The sequence below is a fragment of the Canis lupus genome, chromosome 33 (assembly GCF_048164855.1).
Source record: "Canis lupus baileyi chromosome 33, mCanLup2.hap1, whole genome shotgun sequence".
Lineage (NCBI taxonomy): Eukaryota > Metazoa > Chordata > Mammalia > Carnivora > Canidae > Canis > Canis lupus.
This window is the reverse complement of record NC_132870.1, coordinates 13,002,349-13,022,363: the sequence shown is the minus strand read 5'-3', so window position 1 is coordinate 13,022,363 and position 20,015 is coordinate 13,002,349. Positions and strand designations below refer to the sequence as shown.

Genomic DNA, 20,015 nt, shown 5'->3' with positions numbered 1-20,015 from the left:
CCTATCTCCGATTGATTGAAATCTGTTGCTAGGATATGAACTCCCTGCAATTCTACAGGAATCCCATCTTATGTTTGGCCTTGGAGAGACCTCTAGGCAGAAATAAAAAAGGCACAGCATTTTTAAGGCAAGATGCTGGCACAAAATCAATCAAAGCCCGCGAGGAAGTGCATTCAGCACTGGCTAGAAGCTGAGAAATTGGCAAAGGACTGTGAAAGTGGCACTTTTGCTGTTCCTTTTGATCTGATCTGTAGGTTTTGCTGTGTACAGGTGAGCAAATGCATGCTGGACAAATGGATTAACAAGTGCTAAAGCATGACAGCAAAGAGCATATATTAAGTTCCGGGAAAGTCATGATGCATTGTGCCTTTCCTGACTCTTGAGAGTCAGAAAGAGAATGTGTGTGAGAGAGACGAAGGAATTGAGATAAAAAGTTACGTGGGACAAGATCTCATGCTAGAGAGAGTTGACTTTATCTTACAGAGTAAGAGAAGCTCCTGAAGGATATTAAGATTTGTATTTTAGAATGGCACCTGCTCACCAATATTGAGGTCTGTCTTGTGGGCAGCAGAACTGAGGGCAATAAGGCCATTTTGATGATTAATAATGCAGAAATGGGAAAAGGGTCATCTTGAACCAAAGCTACTTAGGGTATACAATCAAGATTTAACAGGTTAAATATGAAAGGAGAAGGAGCAAACAAGTCATTAGTTTTCTTTAGTCTGTTTTGTTTTTCCACTCATTCTTTCCCTTTGAGTGTGAATGAACTCTATAAACACTTGTATCAGAAAATTCTGCACATCCATACTTGTCTCATCAATGAGACAAATAAGCCCTTATATGTTTAAAATGCGTGAACAGGTTTAAATGTTAGGAAAAAAATTGTAAAGCATAAAACAAATTCCCTGGATGGGGGGAAGGGAGAGAATTGGTTTAATTCTTTGCTGGCAGTATGCTTTGTGATTATTGTACATGTCTATATATAGATTCATGTTTTGCTCATTGGAAAGTGTCTCTAATTACTGCTACTATTGTTATATATTTTTTTACTGTTTGATTTTTGCAAACTTAGAAATCTATGATCAATCCAAATAATCCTTTCTGACAACTTTTTAAAAGCATGCTTAAACATGCAGTCTGCATGGCTACTATGTAGTGGTGCAAAGAAGAAAATCCCATCAGATCTGAGAAAAATCTAGAGTTTATCCACCTGTAAATGCAGTCCTAGCTCAGAAGAAAGACAGCTCTTATGTGTTTCAGCATCAAACTTCCCTAAATGAATACAGAGGAAGAATTATCACTGACGTATAGTTGAAACAGCAGTCAGTTCTCAAGCACAAATGCCATTTCAGTAAAAATTTCTTTGGCTCCCATTGCCTCAATCAAAATGTTGACCTTTCGGTAATGGATGCAAATAAAATAACTGAAAAGAATCCATTGCAATTTTGAAATACTGTGAAAGTGTATTGGGGTGAAGCCACCTTCCCTTAAATAGGGGACAGTTTGCTTGTTGTTTTCTTTCTAGGCAGATAAGAGTAATGCCCTCTTCCTCTCTTTAGTCTCAGCACTTCATCTATTATCCTGTATCAAGAAAGCAGGACAGCATAAATGGAGGTACCGTTAATGGGGGTAATTTGATAATTTGATAAACTGGTAAACAAGTGAGGGAATTGGTGCGGTCACAGGTGATTTTTGGGGAGGGGGATGATTTGGAACTGGAAAAATAATAATTAGCAGAACCTGGTGACAGGTGTGTTTGTTGTACCAGGATGTAAGAAAAATAGGCAGATTTTTATCTCCAAAGGTTAGCCTTTGGTGAAATCCTGGAACTCTTTTGTTACTGGGGAATAAATAAATCCCTGGCCACTTTATATAAAATATTGGTCACTTGGAGATATCATATAAACATAAATTTATACTATATACTAATTAAAAACAAATTATAGGGTGGCGCAGCGGTTTGGCGCCTGCCTTTGGCCCAGGGCGCGATCCTGGAGACCCGGGATCGAATCCCACGTCGGGCTCCCGGTGCATGGAGCCTGCTTCTCCCTCTGCCTATGTCTCTGCCTCTCTCTCTCTCTCTGTGTGTGACTATCATAAATAAATAAAAATTAAAAAAAAAATAAAAATAAAAACAAATTATAATTGCCTAAAGAATTCCAAAATAAGATGGCTCAGTGATTTTTAGAGCTAATATGGTCTAATAGTTCAAAACATGGAGCCTATTGAAGGTAATATAGAGAAATGATGAGATGACTTTTTTGTATGTGTCATACTGGACTCTTCTATGATTGTGGGAGAGATCTAGAATTAAGATAGCCCTAAGTCAGCAATTGATGGGTAGAAACTATAGTAAGTCAATGCCAGATGCAGTACAAATGTCACCATTATTTAATATAATTGAAATATTAGGATTAGGATGTTTGGATATTTGGATGTTTACTACTATACTAGTACTGGTACATTTTACTATTTAATATTTGTTCGTCTTAATTTCCAGCTAAATTTCTGAGTGAAATAGAAGACAATACTAAACAACAAACAAACAAACAGATTTTGCTTTTCTTTTAGGAATATTATATTAATACAGTGGACAGAATAATGCTTCCTCTTTCCCCATCTTTAACCCCTAAAGATGTCCAAGTCCTAGTCTCTGGAAACTGAAAATATGTTATTTTATGGAAAAGGGAAATAAGGTTGCATTTAGAATTAAGTTTGTTAATCAGTTACCTGGAGATGGAGAGATTACCTAGGATCATTTAAGTGGGGCCAAAGTAATCACAAGGCTCCTTATAAATGAAAGAGGCAGGAGGGAGCTTTATAGTCATGCCACTTGAGAAAGACTAGACATGTCATTGCTGGCTTTCCAAAGAGAGCCATAAGCCCAAAGGGGCATACGCAAAGGAATATGTGAGACTCAGGAAGCTGGAGCAGCAAGGAAATAGTCTTTACTCTAGACCTTTAGAAAGAAATGCATCCCTACCGACGTCTTCACATTAACCTTGTGAGACCCATTTTGGCCTTCTTATCTCCAGAATTATAAGATAATGCATTTCTATTGTTTTAGCCATTTTTTTTGTGATTTGTTACAGCAACAATAGAAAATACAATTAAAAGATCATAAAACTAAATGGGTATAATACTAAAAGAATTTAGAAAAGATCATAAGAGTTTTATTACCAAAATAGGAATTTGAAATTCATTGTTTCTTTTAAAGCACAGTCCTTTCATCTATGTAAATATCCCTTTTCATTTTATGGTAATATAAGTATTACTCAGTGACTTGTGAAAACAGAGTTATAATTTAAAATTTAAGTTAATGCTATGAAAAAGGAGCCAGAAAGGGCACCTGGGTGGCTCAGTTGGTTAATTGCCTGCCTTTTGATCTGGTCAAAATCTCAGGGTCCTGAGATCAGGCCCATATCTACCACTACTCCTGCTCCTGCTCCTGCTCTCTCTCTCTCTCTCAAATAAGTAAATAAAATCTTAAAAAAAAAAAAAAAAGAAAGAAACAAAGAACATAGCACACAGAAAGTCTAGTAGACTCTGTATTGTATACCTATATAGGAATTTATGGATTCAGAGTTGAGTTATGAGATATGATCCTCAAGCAAACATCTTAAGGGAAAAATATGCATTATTCAATGAAAATTTAATACTACTGTTTTGGGTCAGTAAACACTGCATCTTTTGAACATCAGGCAGTATTTATTTAAGATTTTAAAGATTAGGAGCACCTGGGTAGCTCAGTGGTTGAATGTCTGCTTTTGGCTTGGGTTGTGATCCCGGGTTCCTGGGATCGAGTCCCCCATGGTGCCCTCTGCAGGGAGCCTGCTTCTCTCTCTGCCTATGTCTCTGCCTCTCTCTCTCTCTCTCTGTCTCTCATAAATAAATAAATAAATAAAATCTTTAAAAAATAAAAAAATGTTAAAGACTAAATCAAAGATGATACTAGATCCTAATTTAAACTTCTAGCCTAAGACATAGTTATAATGTAGAACAGTTATTTGATGTTTGAAGAAAAAAAAAAGCTAAAGAAATTCAGCTACAATGCTGTACTGTGAGGTAGAAGGTACTTCATAGCTATTAATAGGAAACTGTTTAATTTTACTGTCATTTAAAAAGAAAAAAACCCAGAATTTTTACACAGTATTAAAGGATAAAAATTAAATGTACAAAGTATTACAAAGTGTCTTTTAATCACTTGTCTTGTGTTATTTATTTATTTATTTATTTATTTGCCTTGTGTCTTTTAGAAGTAAAGTTCAACCACCCTTAACTTTCTGTAAACAAAACAAAACAAATCCTTAAGGTAGTCTAAGATTTTGATTTTAAGTAATTCACTTTAAATAATATTTTCCTTAAAATGTTCATGCCCTGTCTTCTACCAAGCCTAGGTTAACAAAAAGAATACCCACTTGGACTTTAAGGTAGAACAAAAAAATTAAGTGTTTTGTAAATATCACATATTCTTCTGTCTTTTTATTTTTAATGCAGAAACAGAAAGAGTATGGATTTAGTTTGTCCTAGGATCTTACTAGTGTCAGTATTTCTCTCCTCCCCATCTTGATAGTTACTTGAAATAGGATCTCAGTAGCTGAAGCAAAATTGGGCTCTGGAATTTGGTTAAAAATTATTTGGCTGGAAGCCTGTTGCTGAGGAAAGAAGTAACAAATCTTGAGCATATTTTTGGAGCCAAATGCCAAATTGTCTGTGCTTGGTATCACAGAATCAGCCTTACCCTTCAAAATGATTCCAGACCAAATGCCAGAATTGTCCTGGTTTTGGCTACAAATTCACAAGGAGCGAGAGGGAGAATCACAATTATATGTGGCCCTATGTGTTTTTCAGAATAAATGTCTTTTTCTTTTTAATAATTTACCATTTTAGGTTTTTTTACATTTCATATTTTTAAGGTGACTATTTCAATAAGAAATACTCTACATGTATATATGTTAAGGACCCCAAAATTGCTAGAACTACTATAAATCTTGCAGTGTAAAATAGATGGCGGTGAGGGGCGAAAGAACTCAAAATATTCTTTCCCTACACTGTCCTACTTTGGCATCTGTATTTTTAAATTTTTCCATTGTTAACACTCAATTTGGTGATAGTGGCTGTTACCAAGGTAACTAACTCCACCCAGATAGAAACAAATCTTTAATCTTGAGGATGAGTTTCTATGCCTCTGAGCGTAGTTTCAAGATGCTTACAATTGAGCAAGATCAGATTTGAAATTATAGAACAACATATATAAATATGAAAAGTAGAGAAGCACCAAACTATCTAAACTTTTCATTTTTACCAGTTTATAAATAAATAATATATATATATAGTTATAGTTATACCTTTTTAGTCTTAGTTTATACAAATAACTTTGTAAAGCCCCATTGCTTCTCCATGCAAATATCAAATATTGCCAACAGACTGAAGACTTTTTAAGGTCACTTTTATAGCCATCTCTTTGGTTTACCTTATTTCTTTCCTAATCTCACCATTATTTTTGCTTGCAAGTTTTTCAGCAAATGCTTGTGACCTCAATCTTATCCTACAGAAGTACTGGTAATGACAAAAATGCATATTTCAGACTAAAATAAAATAAAGACAGAATGCAAGTTCATGGAGAAGAATCTACTTCTGTACTTAAATAATTCTTTTTGTTCTGTGTATTCAAATCTGCTCTTGCTTAATCAATTGTAAGCATTTTGAATATAATTTATACATTCAAGAATAATTAACACCAAAGCAGTGATAATTTAAAAGTGGAGATCTACAAATAATTAAATGAACTACAATAAATTCTCATCACTTTCAAAAATAGCTCTGCACTCATTTTTCATTTTTATTCATTGTGACTGAGAGCAGTACCCCTTTCATGTAAGGAATTAATAACATCACCATATTTGAGTGAGAGAGACCTTTGGTGTCTTGAAGACTGAGAGGATCACATGCCTGCCAAAATCATACATTTGTCGTCGACCTGTGGCTAGGCACTTTAGTTACATTCAAACATGCAATAAGAATTCCTTAAGCAGATAATTCTTCCTTTATATTATTTTCATTTCTTGGATCCTCATCTATTGCTACAGACAACAGCTATGCTATAAGAATGTTTTCATGTATTTGTTACCCCTACTAGACTTTGAGATCCTGTAGGTCAGGAACAGCATCTCATTCTTCCCAGAATCTCTAACATCTGCACTATGCTGGTCATAAAACAGATGCTTGCTGAAGAACTGAATAAGGATAGGTACAAGGGACAGAATTAGCACTATTAGAGGAGATGTAAAAAGATAAAGAGCCACTTTGGGAACTTAATCTTCAACATAACCAGCATGCTGGTTGCTCCTTATCTCTTGGTTAATTCCCCTTTGTTTTCCACCACTGAACCAAACATGCAGCAGTAGTATGATTTCCATGTGTCTTGACTCTAACACCTACTCCTAAGATACACTATTATTTTAATAATACCTTAATAATACTCCCCAATAAAACTTGGGGAGACAGGCAAAGAGGAGAATATATGTACTAATTTTAGAAATGTATTCCAATATTAGAAACCAAAAAAAAAAAAGGAAAATTATGGGTCATTAATCAAAGAAACACAGTATCTTATTTTATTTTTAAAAATTTATTTAAAAAAAGATTTATTTATTTATTTTAGAGATAAAAGAGTGTTAGCAGATGAAGGGGCGGAGAGAAAGGATCTCAAGCTGACTCCACAATGAGCATGGAGCCTGATATGGGGCTCAGCTCAATCTCACGACCCTGAGATCATGACCTGAGCCAAAATAAAGAGTTGGATGCTCAACTGACTGGGCCACCCAGTTGCCCCAAGAAACACAGTATTTTGTACTACTTTGTTTACTTGGAGTTGGTAGTAAATCATTATAATCACTGACCTATATTGAGCACTTACTATATACCTGGAACTGGATTATGGCCTTTATGTGTATTATTATCTCATTTATTTTTCACAGTAACCTAGAATGTAGGCATTTTGAGAAGTTAAATAATTTGCCTTTGATCAAAGAGCAAATAATTAGAATTCACAGACATGTCCAACTCTAAATATCATGCTTTTAACCATTATACTCCCTATATTAGCTTCCGAATTTATTTGCAACCCAAATGTTAAAAGACAAGTCATAAACTTAGTAACACCAATGTATTCACTTACTAAGTTTTATCTTCAAATGGTGGTTTTATCTTACTTTATAGATCAGTGAGAATAGAATATTTTCATATTACATGACAATAGCTTATAGTTATGCACAGACATGGTTACTGGTAGGTCTATTTCCTATGCTATTTCACAATGGTAGAACATAACAAAAAAAATGAAACTTAATACACATATATCAGTAGGCCTGTGGTATCTGAAGAGAAATAAATGCCCCTTCAACAGAGGGAGGAAGTATGTGAAGTATTCTAGTGAACAAAGGCCCTTTAGTCATTGACTTGGGAAAATAACAACCAAAACACATTTAAAATTTCTCATGCAAAGTTCATAAAAAGACCACTTTGTTTAAACAGACCGTTCTATAACTACTTACAATGTTCTGTCAAAAATTACAGGGTTTTTTCCTGATATTCCTTCTGCCTGTTTCTGATTAATAGGATGTGGCATACTTTTAGTTTGCTTTAATTTCTTAGATGGCATGTAGGAAACATATTGGAACAGTGGTCTGTGTTGGTGGTGATGTTAGAGTTCTAAGACATCTTAAAATGAGCTTTATTGCTGAAGTAGTGGAGGTAAGGAGTTATGATACCTATTTTATTTTTGCAAATAGGTGTCTTGTGGATCACATACTTTTAATTATATAAGATTCATGTGTACATATATTAATTAGTTACAGACACTTTAAGCTATAAAAGCATACCATGACTAACTGTGGCATCTTGGGCAAATCACTTTGTCTCTCTCTCAAATCCTCCAAAAGGAGGACAACAGGAAAACTCACCTCAAACAGCTATTAACCGTTTAGAAATGTGCCTGGCACATAGTTAGCACCCAAGGAGTGTTGGATTTTATTACTTTTCTAGAAATGGAAAGTAAGATCATCAAAGTTTTATTTCTAAAATCCTCCTACATGACAGATATGGAAACAATTATGGTTCTGTTTTAAGAGAGCTTGGCATGTATTTTTAGGATAAGACCATTCCACTTCAGCTTCAGATGAAAGGGCATACCTGAGTTCTTACCTTTGGATATCAGTCTTCTTGCCTCCATCGTGAGCTACAGAAGCTTTGATGGGGGATGAAGGTAGAGTTTTCAATTGTCTACAAAAGTTTCTTAAAGGAGATAGACTTCCTTCACCCCCCAGTCCCAGAGTCTGATCTAGTCCAAGTGAAAGCAATTGTCTCCTTCATGCAGTCTAAATTATAACTCGTAGAGATATTTTTAAAGCCAGGGAATTCTGTGTGTGATATAATTTTTTTTATTATATAGGTCTACAGTTCCTGAGAATAAGATATTCAAAGTCAGGAACCAGAGTCAAAGTCACAACTTCAATCAATACCTCATCAAGTCAGTTTGTGTGTTGCTTGCATAAAAGCCCTAATCACTACTACTTTAACTTTCATTCTTTCTTTGCCAGCTATTCACAAAATGCCTACTGTGTAACAGTCTCTGTGCTAGTGCTTGACTTGATCTGCCTTTTTTTATATTGCCACCTTCTGCTGCCCTCATTCTTCAAAGTATAAATATATGAAGTGAAAAAAATGAGTCTGTCTCTCATCAAAACCATGTTTCAAACAAACTACTTTTTATCAAAAATACATACTTCATCCTAATAAAACTAGTTTTTGTGGTATACCATTCCAGAAATTTTTATTTGTATCTGGACAAATGGACTCATATACATAATTTGGGGGGATTTTCCTATATTGATGTATTTTTTTTAGCCTGTTTTGCTTTTTATTTGGTTTCTTGATATTGTCTTGACCTAGTTGAGTATTATCCTAGGTGAGCATCAAGGGACTCCAGAGTCCTTCTAACCTGGCCTAACCTGTCTGGTATGAAGCATGGCTTATCCCAAGATTTCATAAGTAAATCTAAAAAAGATATCTTAAAATGAGCTTTATTGCTGAAGTAGTGGAGGTAAGGAGTTATGATACCTATTTTATTTTTGCAAATAGGTGTCTTGTGGATCACATACTTTAATTATATAAGATTAATGTGTGTATATATTAATTAGTTACAGACACTTTAAGTTATAAAAGTATACCATGATAGTCATCTAAATATGGGAAACATCTCTGGTGCTCTAATGCTGCTTCAGTGCAAAGAGGAGCTTCACTTGGAAATATAAGGAACCATTTAAATCCTATTTGAAACAAGTCTGCCAGTGGCTCAGATATATACCAATACACAGGCAAAACTGCTTCCTGTTCGTCACACCCAGCATCCTCAGACTTCATTTTCTGTCCATTTCTATGATCCAGATGTTACATAACTGGAAAATAGGAGTTCTGTTGCTTAGAGGAGCAGCCCTGGGGAGGGCTCAGTCAAGGCTGAGAGTGGAATTGAGAGCAAGCCACTTTCTAGTGCAGAGAGGGTCATGGCCCAAGTATTGGAGGTGTAGCCAACAACAGCTCCCTCATCCCTCCATCTGGTCAATCACAAGGGCCTAGAAATTTCACTTTCCAAATATTTTCTGATTCTGTCTTTCTTCCAAGTTTATCAACATTCATTAGTGCAGGCCTCCTCATCTCTCCCCTAATCTCTAGCTAGAAGTTTCCACAAGTGCAATTGTGCATAATCCCAGCTACAACCCTTCCATGATTACCCAACCTATGCACAATATAGTCCAGATTTCTTTTTTTTTTTAATTTTTTATTTATTTATGATAGTCACAGAGAGAGAGAGAGAGAGAGGCAGAGGGAGAAGCAGGCTCCATGCACCGGGAGCCCGACGTGGGATTCGATCCCGGGTCTCCAGGATCGCGCCCTGGGCCAAAGGCAGGCGCCAAACCGCTGAGCCACCCAGGGATCCCTAGTCCAGATTTCTTATGCATCCAGGTATCCTATGTCCTCACTTTACTTTCTTCAGATTAATTTTCTAGCAATTGACTTCCAATGCAAGTGAAAACCTAGAGTCATGACTGCATGATAAATAAATCTGAAGTTGAAGATCCCAAATGCAAAGACCATGCAATGAAAGGTTTACAGTGATAACACAGGGAGCCCTATAGTATAGTGAGTGAAAGCTTGAACTTTACTGTTACACAGACCATTTGCCAACCATGAGACATTAGGTAAGATGCTTTAATCTCTCTGAGCCTCAATTTCCTCTTATGTGAGATGAGGAAAAAAGTGACTACTACTTCATAGGATTTAAATAAAGCATTGAGCATAGCACATTTGTTAAATGTTAAGTAAGTGTTTAGCATAACAGTTACAAATTCAGTGGTGGTGGTTATTATATGGGGAAGACTCTTGATCCATGTTAAAAATAGTCTATTAGGTATAGATCAATGGCTGTAACACGAAGGCTAGAGAATGATTGAAAAGAATTGGCTACAAGATAATTGAAGGTAGTGATGGTAGAATAAATGAGGGTGGCAAAGTGTGAATCTGCAGTAGCAGAAAGAATGAAGCCACTGGTCTTGCAGGAACTAACATAGGGGAAAGACAGATCAAAAAGCCTTTTCATGAGGTGCTTGGGTTGCCCAGTCAGTTAAGCTTCTGACTCTTGATTTCAGCTCAGGTCATGATCTCAGGGTCATGGGATAGAGCCCTACTGTAGGCTCCCCACTCAGCAGGGAGTCTGCTTGAAGATTATCTCTCTTCCTCTCCCTTTACCCTTCCCCCTGCTCTTGTGTGAGTGCACTTTCTCTCTCTCTGTGTCTGTAAAATAAATAAATAAATCTTAAAAAAAAAAAAAAAAAGCTATTCATGTTTTTTGGCCTCTTTTGCCAAAATGGAAATGAGAAATTTGGAACTTAAAAATCAGGGCAATTGCAGCATCTGGTTTCCACATAATTCTTATCCCTAAAAAAGAATCTGTAAGAAATCCAAAGGATACGAGACAGTCATGGATAGCATTGTATTTCAAATTATCTTCTATTTAATAAAATTATAGCTTGTTTCCAATGTAAAAATAAAGTTTGCAAATTAAAAGAAATGGGTTCCAAATTTGTGGCAGGCAATGTAAGGATAAAGCCTTTTAAGAGATCAATTATATCTCTTTAAATATCAAGTACCTATCAATGTCCCATCAAGCCTTCAGCCAGTATATTTAAACTCATAATTTCAAAATGTTAATGATGCCAATTAACAGTACAATATCTCTGGATACCACTGAAAATAATTTGTGCAATTTGTCAGGAAAACTGAGAAGCAAGGAATGTTAATATTCTACCTGAATGTATATGGAAATCCAATATCAATGAAATAATATCTGTTGGGAATTGTGAGAACTTTTATATCTTTTCGTTTTCTTCTTCCTCAGTGGTATGATTATGTTGAAGATAGTTCTGCATAGTAAGGTGTGTATAAGCATTGTATACCTGAAGTTAAAAGAGATAACCTCCTGGTTTCAGCATAGCTAGTAAATGAGTTTGTAGTTAGGTAGCAATTACATTACTAGCTTTGATCCTGTTACCATTTTCCATTTGATTGTATACAGTGGGATTTTTAAAGTTGAATGCCTTTTTGGACCTATAAACTTTACTGAAAGATGCATTTGCTTGGGTCTGCTGATTTTCATAATCATTATTTCACTCTTACAGATTTCTTATAGGAATACTACAAATGATTTATATAGTACTAAATTTCATTGTATATATTAATAGGCTTTTACTTATGGGAAACAAATAATGATCCGAAGTTAAAAGGCTAATCAAAAGTGTTACAGCTTTAAATGTTATAGAATTTATATTTTAAAAGTTAGATGTCAGGAAAACTCATGAGCTCTAGGTATATTTAGAAGCTATAGATAATTCTTATATCAATTATATAGCTCTCTAATACCAGCTTTCCTTAATGAATAATATTAAGTTTAGTAGTGAAAATATCTCCATGTGCTAATCCTGCATAATTCAGGTAATTTAGAGATTGTCTCTAAACCCATTTTAAATTCAATGATTGGGTAGCCCTGGGGACTCAGAGGTTTAGCATTGCCTTCAGCCCAGGGCGTGATCCTGGAGACCCACGTTCGAGTCCCACATTGGGCTCCCTACATGGAGCCTGCTTCTCCCTCTGCCTGTGTCTCTCTCTGCCTCTCTCTCTCTCTCTGTGTGTCTCTTATGAATAAGTAAATAAGATCTTTAAAAAATAATAAGAAAAAAAATTCAATGATATTTTCCATTCAACCTTCACTTATTTACTGAAAAAAATATTAGCTGAATGTCCACAATATATAAAATATCGTATTTAGCCTAGAGTTTACACTGTTATATAAGCTAACCCTTGAAATATTAATGAAGATACTGAAAAAGAAGAGAAAAGGTCTGAGGAAAGACTAAGTGTTAATTCATTTATAAAATGATACTTGAGGACAAGATTTTTGTTTTTTGCAAGGCATAAAGTTACCATCTTTATTAAGAGTAGGTGTTTCAGACTTAGGATATGACTCCAGTTCCAATAAAGCTTGTTGAACAGCTGCTACACTGATGACCCTGTTACATGAACACTGAGCCATGTTGCATAGTAGCTTCATGCTTCAGCTTTCATAATGGTTAATTCCTTTCATCCTCATTAGTGATTTTCTGAGCTTTGGGATTTCCTATAGCACCTCAGGTATAAAAGTCTACTTATCTAAATGAAAAACAAAGAATAAGATATAACAAATGTTCATGAAATACAAAATGGCTTTGTCAATTTACTATAGCAGAAAATGAATGTTGAAGAAATTAAAGCTTATATGAGATTATGTAACTGCTTTTTAACTAGAAAATATCCTATGTCTAGTTTTATGTACTTTGGAGTTGAGAAAGAAATAGAATTTGTTTTTATGCACTGTCATGTGTTTTCTAAGAAGAGAGCTTTCTGATGAATGAGCACCATGTAAATATAGTAGATATGTAATTATATGCTTTCTTGACCCAGTTCCTAAATAAAAGATATCATTTTAGGAGTGCCTCTAATACTTGTCCTTTTGTTTCAGACCATATTCAGACATGTATCCACTTATACTCTCAGCCAGTAGGGCCATACTGTTCACATGACCCTTTTAGTCCTCTCTGCATATAACATACCAAGTGGACCTTAAGATAGTGAGAGACTGTGCCTACCCAGGTTCATGGTGTTTGCCTGTTATTATGGTTTTAAGAGGAAAGGAACACTTCTAGGTAAAGTGGCACACAGAAGATTATGGGTCAGGCAACTGACCCATTCATTTTCCATCTCTTCACTTCAAATGGTTTTCCTTTGAACTACAGCTGCCACAGATAAAAGTCAAGTTTAAAAAGCTTGTGGTTGTTGGCAAATCACTATCTTCTTTGGCATGAAAGAGTAAGATCTTAAGTATTTCCTTTCTAATGGTAGTAGTTTGTATTTGCATGTTTTATTAGTTACATTAAATATAACCTTACTAAAATATTAGCAAATAAATAAAATTGGGTTAAAGGGATAAGGGAGATATATGTAACTATAAGTAATGAAACTTGATGATAGTATACATGTATAAAAATAGCTTATTGTAGAGAAAAAGGCTGCACTATAAACACTTAAAAATACTTTTAAAAAGAGTACATTTGGTCATAAGTCTGGAAACATATAAATAGATGTGTCTGTAAATTGGATTGTTTCCTCAATGTGTGTGGGTATCAGTTTTGTCTTTTTTCTCTCATAAGAGAGAATGCCAAAGTAAATAGCATGTTTTTTTCTATGTATGTTTCTAAATGGATTCCTCAAAAGGTGGATTAATGATTAATTTTTCTTACTTTATGAGAATATATAAAAAGTCCCAATTAAATCAGCATTATTTATTTCCTGGGAGCCATTCCAAAGGTTACTTCAAAATTCACAAAACCAATGTGAAAGTGCTGGCAGAGAAGCTGATGTAGCCCAGTGAAACGTTTGCCCATGTGTTTGTGATTATACAAGCACAATTAATGTGTAACACATGCTTAAAACTTCTGTAATAAGGACTTTTTTTCACATACTGCATCATGAAAAGAGTAGGTGTCAATTTAGCTAATAGAAAGGAAATGAGTGAGAACCTTAGACTAGGCACTTGAAAATCACTGTTTTTTTACCACAAATCTGTTTCATGCATTGCTCACTTATGCTGAACCTGCTTGAACTCTGGTTGTTTAGATAATATTCTTTCCCTGGGATAAATATTTGTGCTCCCCTATAGTTCTACTGCTGGTACACAGAACAGCATTAAACTGGTTATTTTCTGTGGCTTCCATGACGTCTCTTTCATAATTATCTTTGAATGTTTTAATCATTCTTAAAGTACAGCCAAAGACCATCCATCCATGGTAGGGCTCACGGGGACATATTTTTAAAGGCATTTTGATTGAAGGTCATTTTAGTCCTCAGCTAATGTTAATCACCTTGAAAACAAACCTGTCACTGAAAAGAAGTCCAAACAATAGAGTCATTTGCCAAAGGTGATCTTTTTAAATAAGAATTCTGACTGTTAAGATGAATATTATCACACTTGAGAGATTCGGGTCCCTCAAGATTTATATGAATGCTTAGCTGTTATCAAACCATCTCCTCATACATCTATGAATCATTTACTATGACTTAGTAAATGTCTATTTTTGCATCAGAAAATGGCTTACACAAGTTAATATCCTCTTGCTCCCAGTTATACTCACACATGCATACACCCATACCCTTTCTTCCCAAATGGCTTATAAAGTGGGACAAAAAGACTTTGATTTCTGATTGCGTAATTGATAATATCACACAGGCTATCTGCTCATAATCTGCTGGTCACACTGGCAGAGTCTATGGTTTCAAACATACTGAAAACAGTGCATATGACTGCTCAGTAAATGAGCAGTCTTCTGAAGTTTTACTGTAGTCTTTAAATTACTTAATGTTTTTACCTCGTGCTTTATAATATTTGATAATAGAATTGCCAAATTCATTTAAGTGAACTGTTTAGAATAACTAGCATAGCAACCTGCTAGTGCCTAAAATCAAATCTTCATTCCCTGCTATAAATAGTTTGACAATAATAGGTACCATGGTCAGCTCCAACAAATTCCATGTCAGGATTCATTGGATTAAAATAGACATTGTTTTAGGAACACCTAGGTGGCTCAGCGGTTAAGTGTGATCCTGGAGTCCCAGGATCGAGTCCCACATCGAACTCCTTGCATGGAGCCTGCTTCTCCCTCTGCCTGTGTCTCTGCCTCTGTCTGTGTGTGTGTCTCATGAATAAATAAATAAAATCTTTAAGAAAATAAAAAAGACATTGTTTTAGAGGCCATGTCTTGCCAAAGCTGTCAGTTGTGAGTCAAGCATTCCCTTAAAAGGTGACCTAGAACGGTGAATTCCAAATTCTCTAAATATACACCTATTATTTTTATTTAAAGATAACATTGCTCTTTCCTGATACATTGCATTATGCATGTATTCTTTATAGTCACAGCATTTGTATAAAACATTTCAGCATCTCTGAAATAAACATTGATATTTTAATATTTCTCCTTCCTTCAAGAATGTCTTATGTACAGATACTGCTGCAAGTGTATATAGTGTGCATTAGACAGTAGAAGTGAAAAGTAATAAACCAAACCTCTAGTGTAAATGTGTGGGAAGTGTTTGAAACTATAGGTTTAAATGGCCCCAATAAGAAATATGTTCATCCAGTCCAGATTGCCTTTAGTCTCCAGATAAAAATTGTTTTTTGGCATTACACACCTGATTTTATTAAATTACTCGCTGGTTTTCTTTTTAAATACATGGAATTTATATTTCTGGCTATCTGTGTAACTAGTGCCTAAAAGATAATAGTGAGGGGTGCCTGGGTGGCTCAGAGGGTTAAGCATCTTACTTCAGCTCAGGCCACGGTCCCAGGTCCTGATTTTGAGCCCCTGTGCCCCACCTCCAGCTTCCTGTTCAGCAAGGAGTCTTCTTATCTCTCTCCCTCTGCCCCTTCCTCCACTGACTAAATAAATAAATAGATAGATAGATAAATAAATTTTAAAAAGATATTAGCGAATAGACGACTAACACTAAGAACAAATATCTATACAAATGTACCATTTATTTGGGTGTAATTCACTACCTTGAATTGCTAATAGCTTCTAAGAATGACAGCTGCAATTAGTTGAATAAACCATTATGTTTATTATTAGAACATTAGGCTGTTAATAAGCCCAAATAATTCATAAAATTTGTATCTCATATTACTATTGTTTAGGTTATTAGATGCTTTATTTAATGGTTCTTTCCAATTATTCCACTTAATTTTTTGTTTACCCATTTGCTGAACATCAAAATAAAACAGATTGGGATGCCTGGGTGGCTTAGTGGTTGACCATCTGCCTTCAACTCAGGGTATGAACCCTGGGGTCCCAGGATAGAGTCCTGCATTGGGCTCCCCACAGGGAGCCTGATTCTCCCTCTGCCTATGTCTCTGCCTCTCGCTGTGTCTCTCAAGAATAAATAAATAAAATCTTTAAAATAAAAATAAATAAAACAGATCAAAGAGAAGGGTATTTGAAATCCTAGACAATGAGACTTAAAATCAAAATAAATACACTATTCATAAATATAGTTATTTTTATATTGTATGTCATATAGGCTTTTTAAATATATTATTCTTATAAATTTCGGTTTCCTGTAATATTAATTTAGGGTTGGATGCTTTTTAAAAAATTGCTTTTAATTTTCCTTTGAAAATATTAAAGAATTAACTGCATTCTACATTTGTGTCCAAATATATAATTTCAGCAATTTTGCAAGCTTCCTAGAAAACTACTATTTACTCTTTTACAATGTAAAGAATATATGACAAAACTTTCAACTTTCCCTAAATACTATAAACATCTTTATTTTTTTTTATCCCCTTTTGTCAGGAGTTCTGCAAGACTATATTTTATCTTCAGTTTCACAAAGCAATTTAGAAGAATATTTAAGTGCAAATTCTTTTAAAGCTGTTATTTTCAGGACAAATTAACACTGCATGTTTCAGGGTTACATATGTATGGAAGATTTTAGACTATTTAAAATAAGATATCTCTCTTATTAAATATATTTAAAAATTTAAAGTTATTAAAAGTATCTAAATGTTTATAGTTTTCCAATGTTAAAAATCATAAACATTCTTACCTGGTGGTCATAAAGAGTATACTTTGTAAGAGGGTTTTTTAATATACAAAAAATTCATGTATTTGCTTTAGTGGAACTGATGTAGTGAAAATATAATAACCAATATATGCTGAATTATTATATATTTGCATTTTTTGATAATTATGTTTACAACAAGCCTTTAAAACCCTCCAGTAATTTACTTTGAATTTGTATATTTGTACCTTTTACTTTCAAAATGGGTGACTTTTTAGTTCACTGAATAATTTTTAACATAGGCTAACAAATAGCACATTATTATTTTTAAATTTTTATCATCATAGTAAAGTACAGTTGCCTGAGCCCCAATTGGAGATGAAATGGATGGCTGAACGTTGTCACTGTAAACCTCCCACTGTTATACAATATGGCCACACAAGTGAGCACACAAACCCATCTGAGTCACTCTCAGTGCTATAAATGTTTTAATAGTTTTCTTGAAATCTGGAAATGGAGCTGTCTACAGATGATTTTGAATGTCTTTATTCAAATGTCTCTTCCTTTGAATGTCATTATTATCACCTTTACAAGTTAATTAATAAAAACTTAGATGTTATATTGGCACTTGATGAAACCTTATTAAGCCTTGATATTCTGATTCTGTGTGTAAATAAAAATCCTCAGACAAATGAAAATCTTGAACATATGCAGGAATATCCACAAGATATCAAATATATTTTTTTAAAGTTTAGAAGCATTTACTATTACTTTTGAAACTTGTTAAATGTGATTTAATATAAAGTATCATTTGCTTTAACTTGATTCCACATTGAAAAGTAAATACTATATGTTGGCGAATTGAATTTAAAGTAAAAAAGAAAAGAAAAAAAAGGAAAGTAAAATTTACCTATTTGTTTAAGATGGTAATTCTAGTGATGAAAACAGCAAATTGCCTGTTATATCTTAGTTAAAAGTAATTTTTATCAGTTATAGAACATAGTTTTCATTAATTGAGGTATTATTTCAAATAGGTAAGCCTAAAAAATAAGTTCCCATGCTCTGTTCACTTTCCAAATAAATTTATTTGTTTCATACTGGGGTGGGGGAGAAATCTAACCACTGGCCGTAAACTCTACTATAAGCACTTGCCTCTGGAATCATCCTCCTAGATCCATAGGGAAGTAGGAGAGATAGCAGATGGTTCATGATAGTCCATGAATATCACAAGAAAGAAAAAGATACTGGAAGCACATGTACTGACAGCATCATATGCATGCCAGTGAGAGTGTATTAGTATTATCAAATCAACTGCAATTTTTCACGGTTGAGAGTCAAATGAAATGCTTAAATGTATTAAGTCATTGGGCTTAGAGACTAATTACAGCTAGATTTATGGCTGTGCTAAAATAAAGCCGGTTAGAAAACAGACTAAATTCCCTTAGATACCAAGCCTGACTGATGACTCACCTTAAACTTGGGGAGCATCATTTGTCCTCACTTCTTTGTTTATCTGATGGCTTGCCAGTATCCATTAAGTAGCTGTGAGGAAAGGGAAAAGGGCTGTGTGGATGCATGACAAGACACTGGGATTGATTTGTGGCTTTTGATAATTCCTGAATGCTATTATCTGCTTTAGTATAGAAACAGATGTGCAACTGCTGATAATCGCTGGCTATTACCATCCCAGGGGTCGCTTACTTAATCCAAATAACTTCAGATCTGACAGCCGAGGATAAACATGATTCCCCTCCATTGCAGAACTCCATCTGCAGGGCCTGAGCCTCCCATCAGCCTCCCCACTGATTTATTGGAATCTCCAAGGGTATCTCACAAGTGCTCAAGAACAAATCTGCTCACTTTTATCTGCTTTGCTTCGCTTTTTGAAATCTGCTGGCTTCCAATTAGTAAGGAAGGAATCCTTCCACTGCCACCCTTGCCAATAACCTTGTTTCCTGTGTCCTGTGACCTCAATCAAAACAGTACCTTCAGCATTTGCGCTCTTCCTCCTTAAACTCCCTAGAGCCAGGCTGCGGAACAGACCACTATTTCCCTTCTTGTACCTCTATCCCAACATTTCCATTCTTCAGAGACCATGTCCCCTTCTCTTTCACTTTTTTAAAAAAAATTTTTAAACAAAGCATCATAAAATAAATACTTTGAGCACATAATGAAAATAGAAGCCCATTAACAATTTGGATTCAGACACTCCAGTTTATGGAAAGTTTATACAGGAAGATCACATTTAAATTGAGATGGGAAGGGTGAGAAGGGGCCGACCATGTGGTAAGAGAAAGTTTGGGGGTGGGTGATGGAAATGTGGGACAGAAGACAGAACAAGCTTATATGAGAAGGCCTTGAGGAGGGGAGCATCTGGTGGTTTTTAAAGACATGAGAGATCAGACCTGCTACAATAGAGCAAGTGTGAAAGGAAGACACAGAGGCTGGAGATAAGACCAATTCCAGATTATATAAGTCATAGTCAAATGGATATATGTATAGACTTTTAGGAAGGCATTTAAATTTTATTCAAAATAGATTAACATTGCCCTATTTATGCCACTTATGATTTATAACCAAAAATGTGTAAGAAACAATTAAAAAAAAAAGAAACAAGAACAGTAAAACTGTGGTGATGCTTTTGGTCACAAAATGCTTATATACCCATTTTCACAATGTAAAAATCTTTTAATACAAATTTGAACATGCATGAGCTTATGAATATTAAAGTTTATTGGGGAATGTTGCTGAAGGTGGGATTTATTGCATGAATGAAATTTATTAGGGGGAAATATCTCAATGCCTATTGAGTT

At 34.8% G+C, this 20,015-nt stretch overlaps 1 protein-coding gene across 16 annotated transcripts in view; it reads left to right on the top strand.

Annotated features, from left to right (window-relative positions):
• SNCA (synuclein alpha) overlaps positions 1–20,015 on the top strand; it is a 171,772-nt gene that overhangs the window by 96,645 nt on the left and 55,112 nt on the right. For 7 of the 16 annotated variants that reach the window (XR_012023382.1, XR_012023378.1, XR_012023379.1 and 4 more), the window contains one exon: positions 1,560–1,614. The exons of 7 other annotated variants lie outside the window; for them this stretch is intronic. Coding sequence is in view for 2 of the 9 variants with exons in the window: in XM_072810552.1 (XP_072666653.1) it covers positions 8,453–8,706 (254 nt within the window). In the remaining 7 variants the exon portion in view is untranslated. Of the gene's footprint in view, positions 1–1,559; positions 1,615–8,452; positions 13,092–20,015 lie in introns of those variants that run through there. 2 more of the 16 variants (XM_072810553.1, XM_072810552.1) reach the window with 2 other exon arrangements.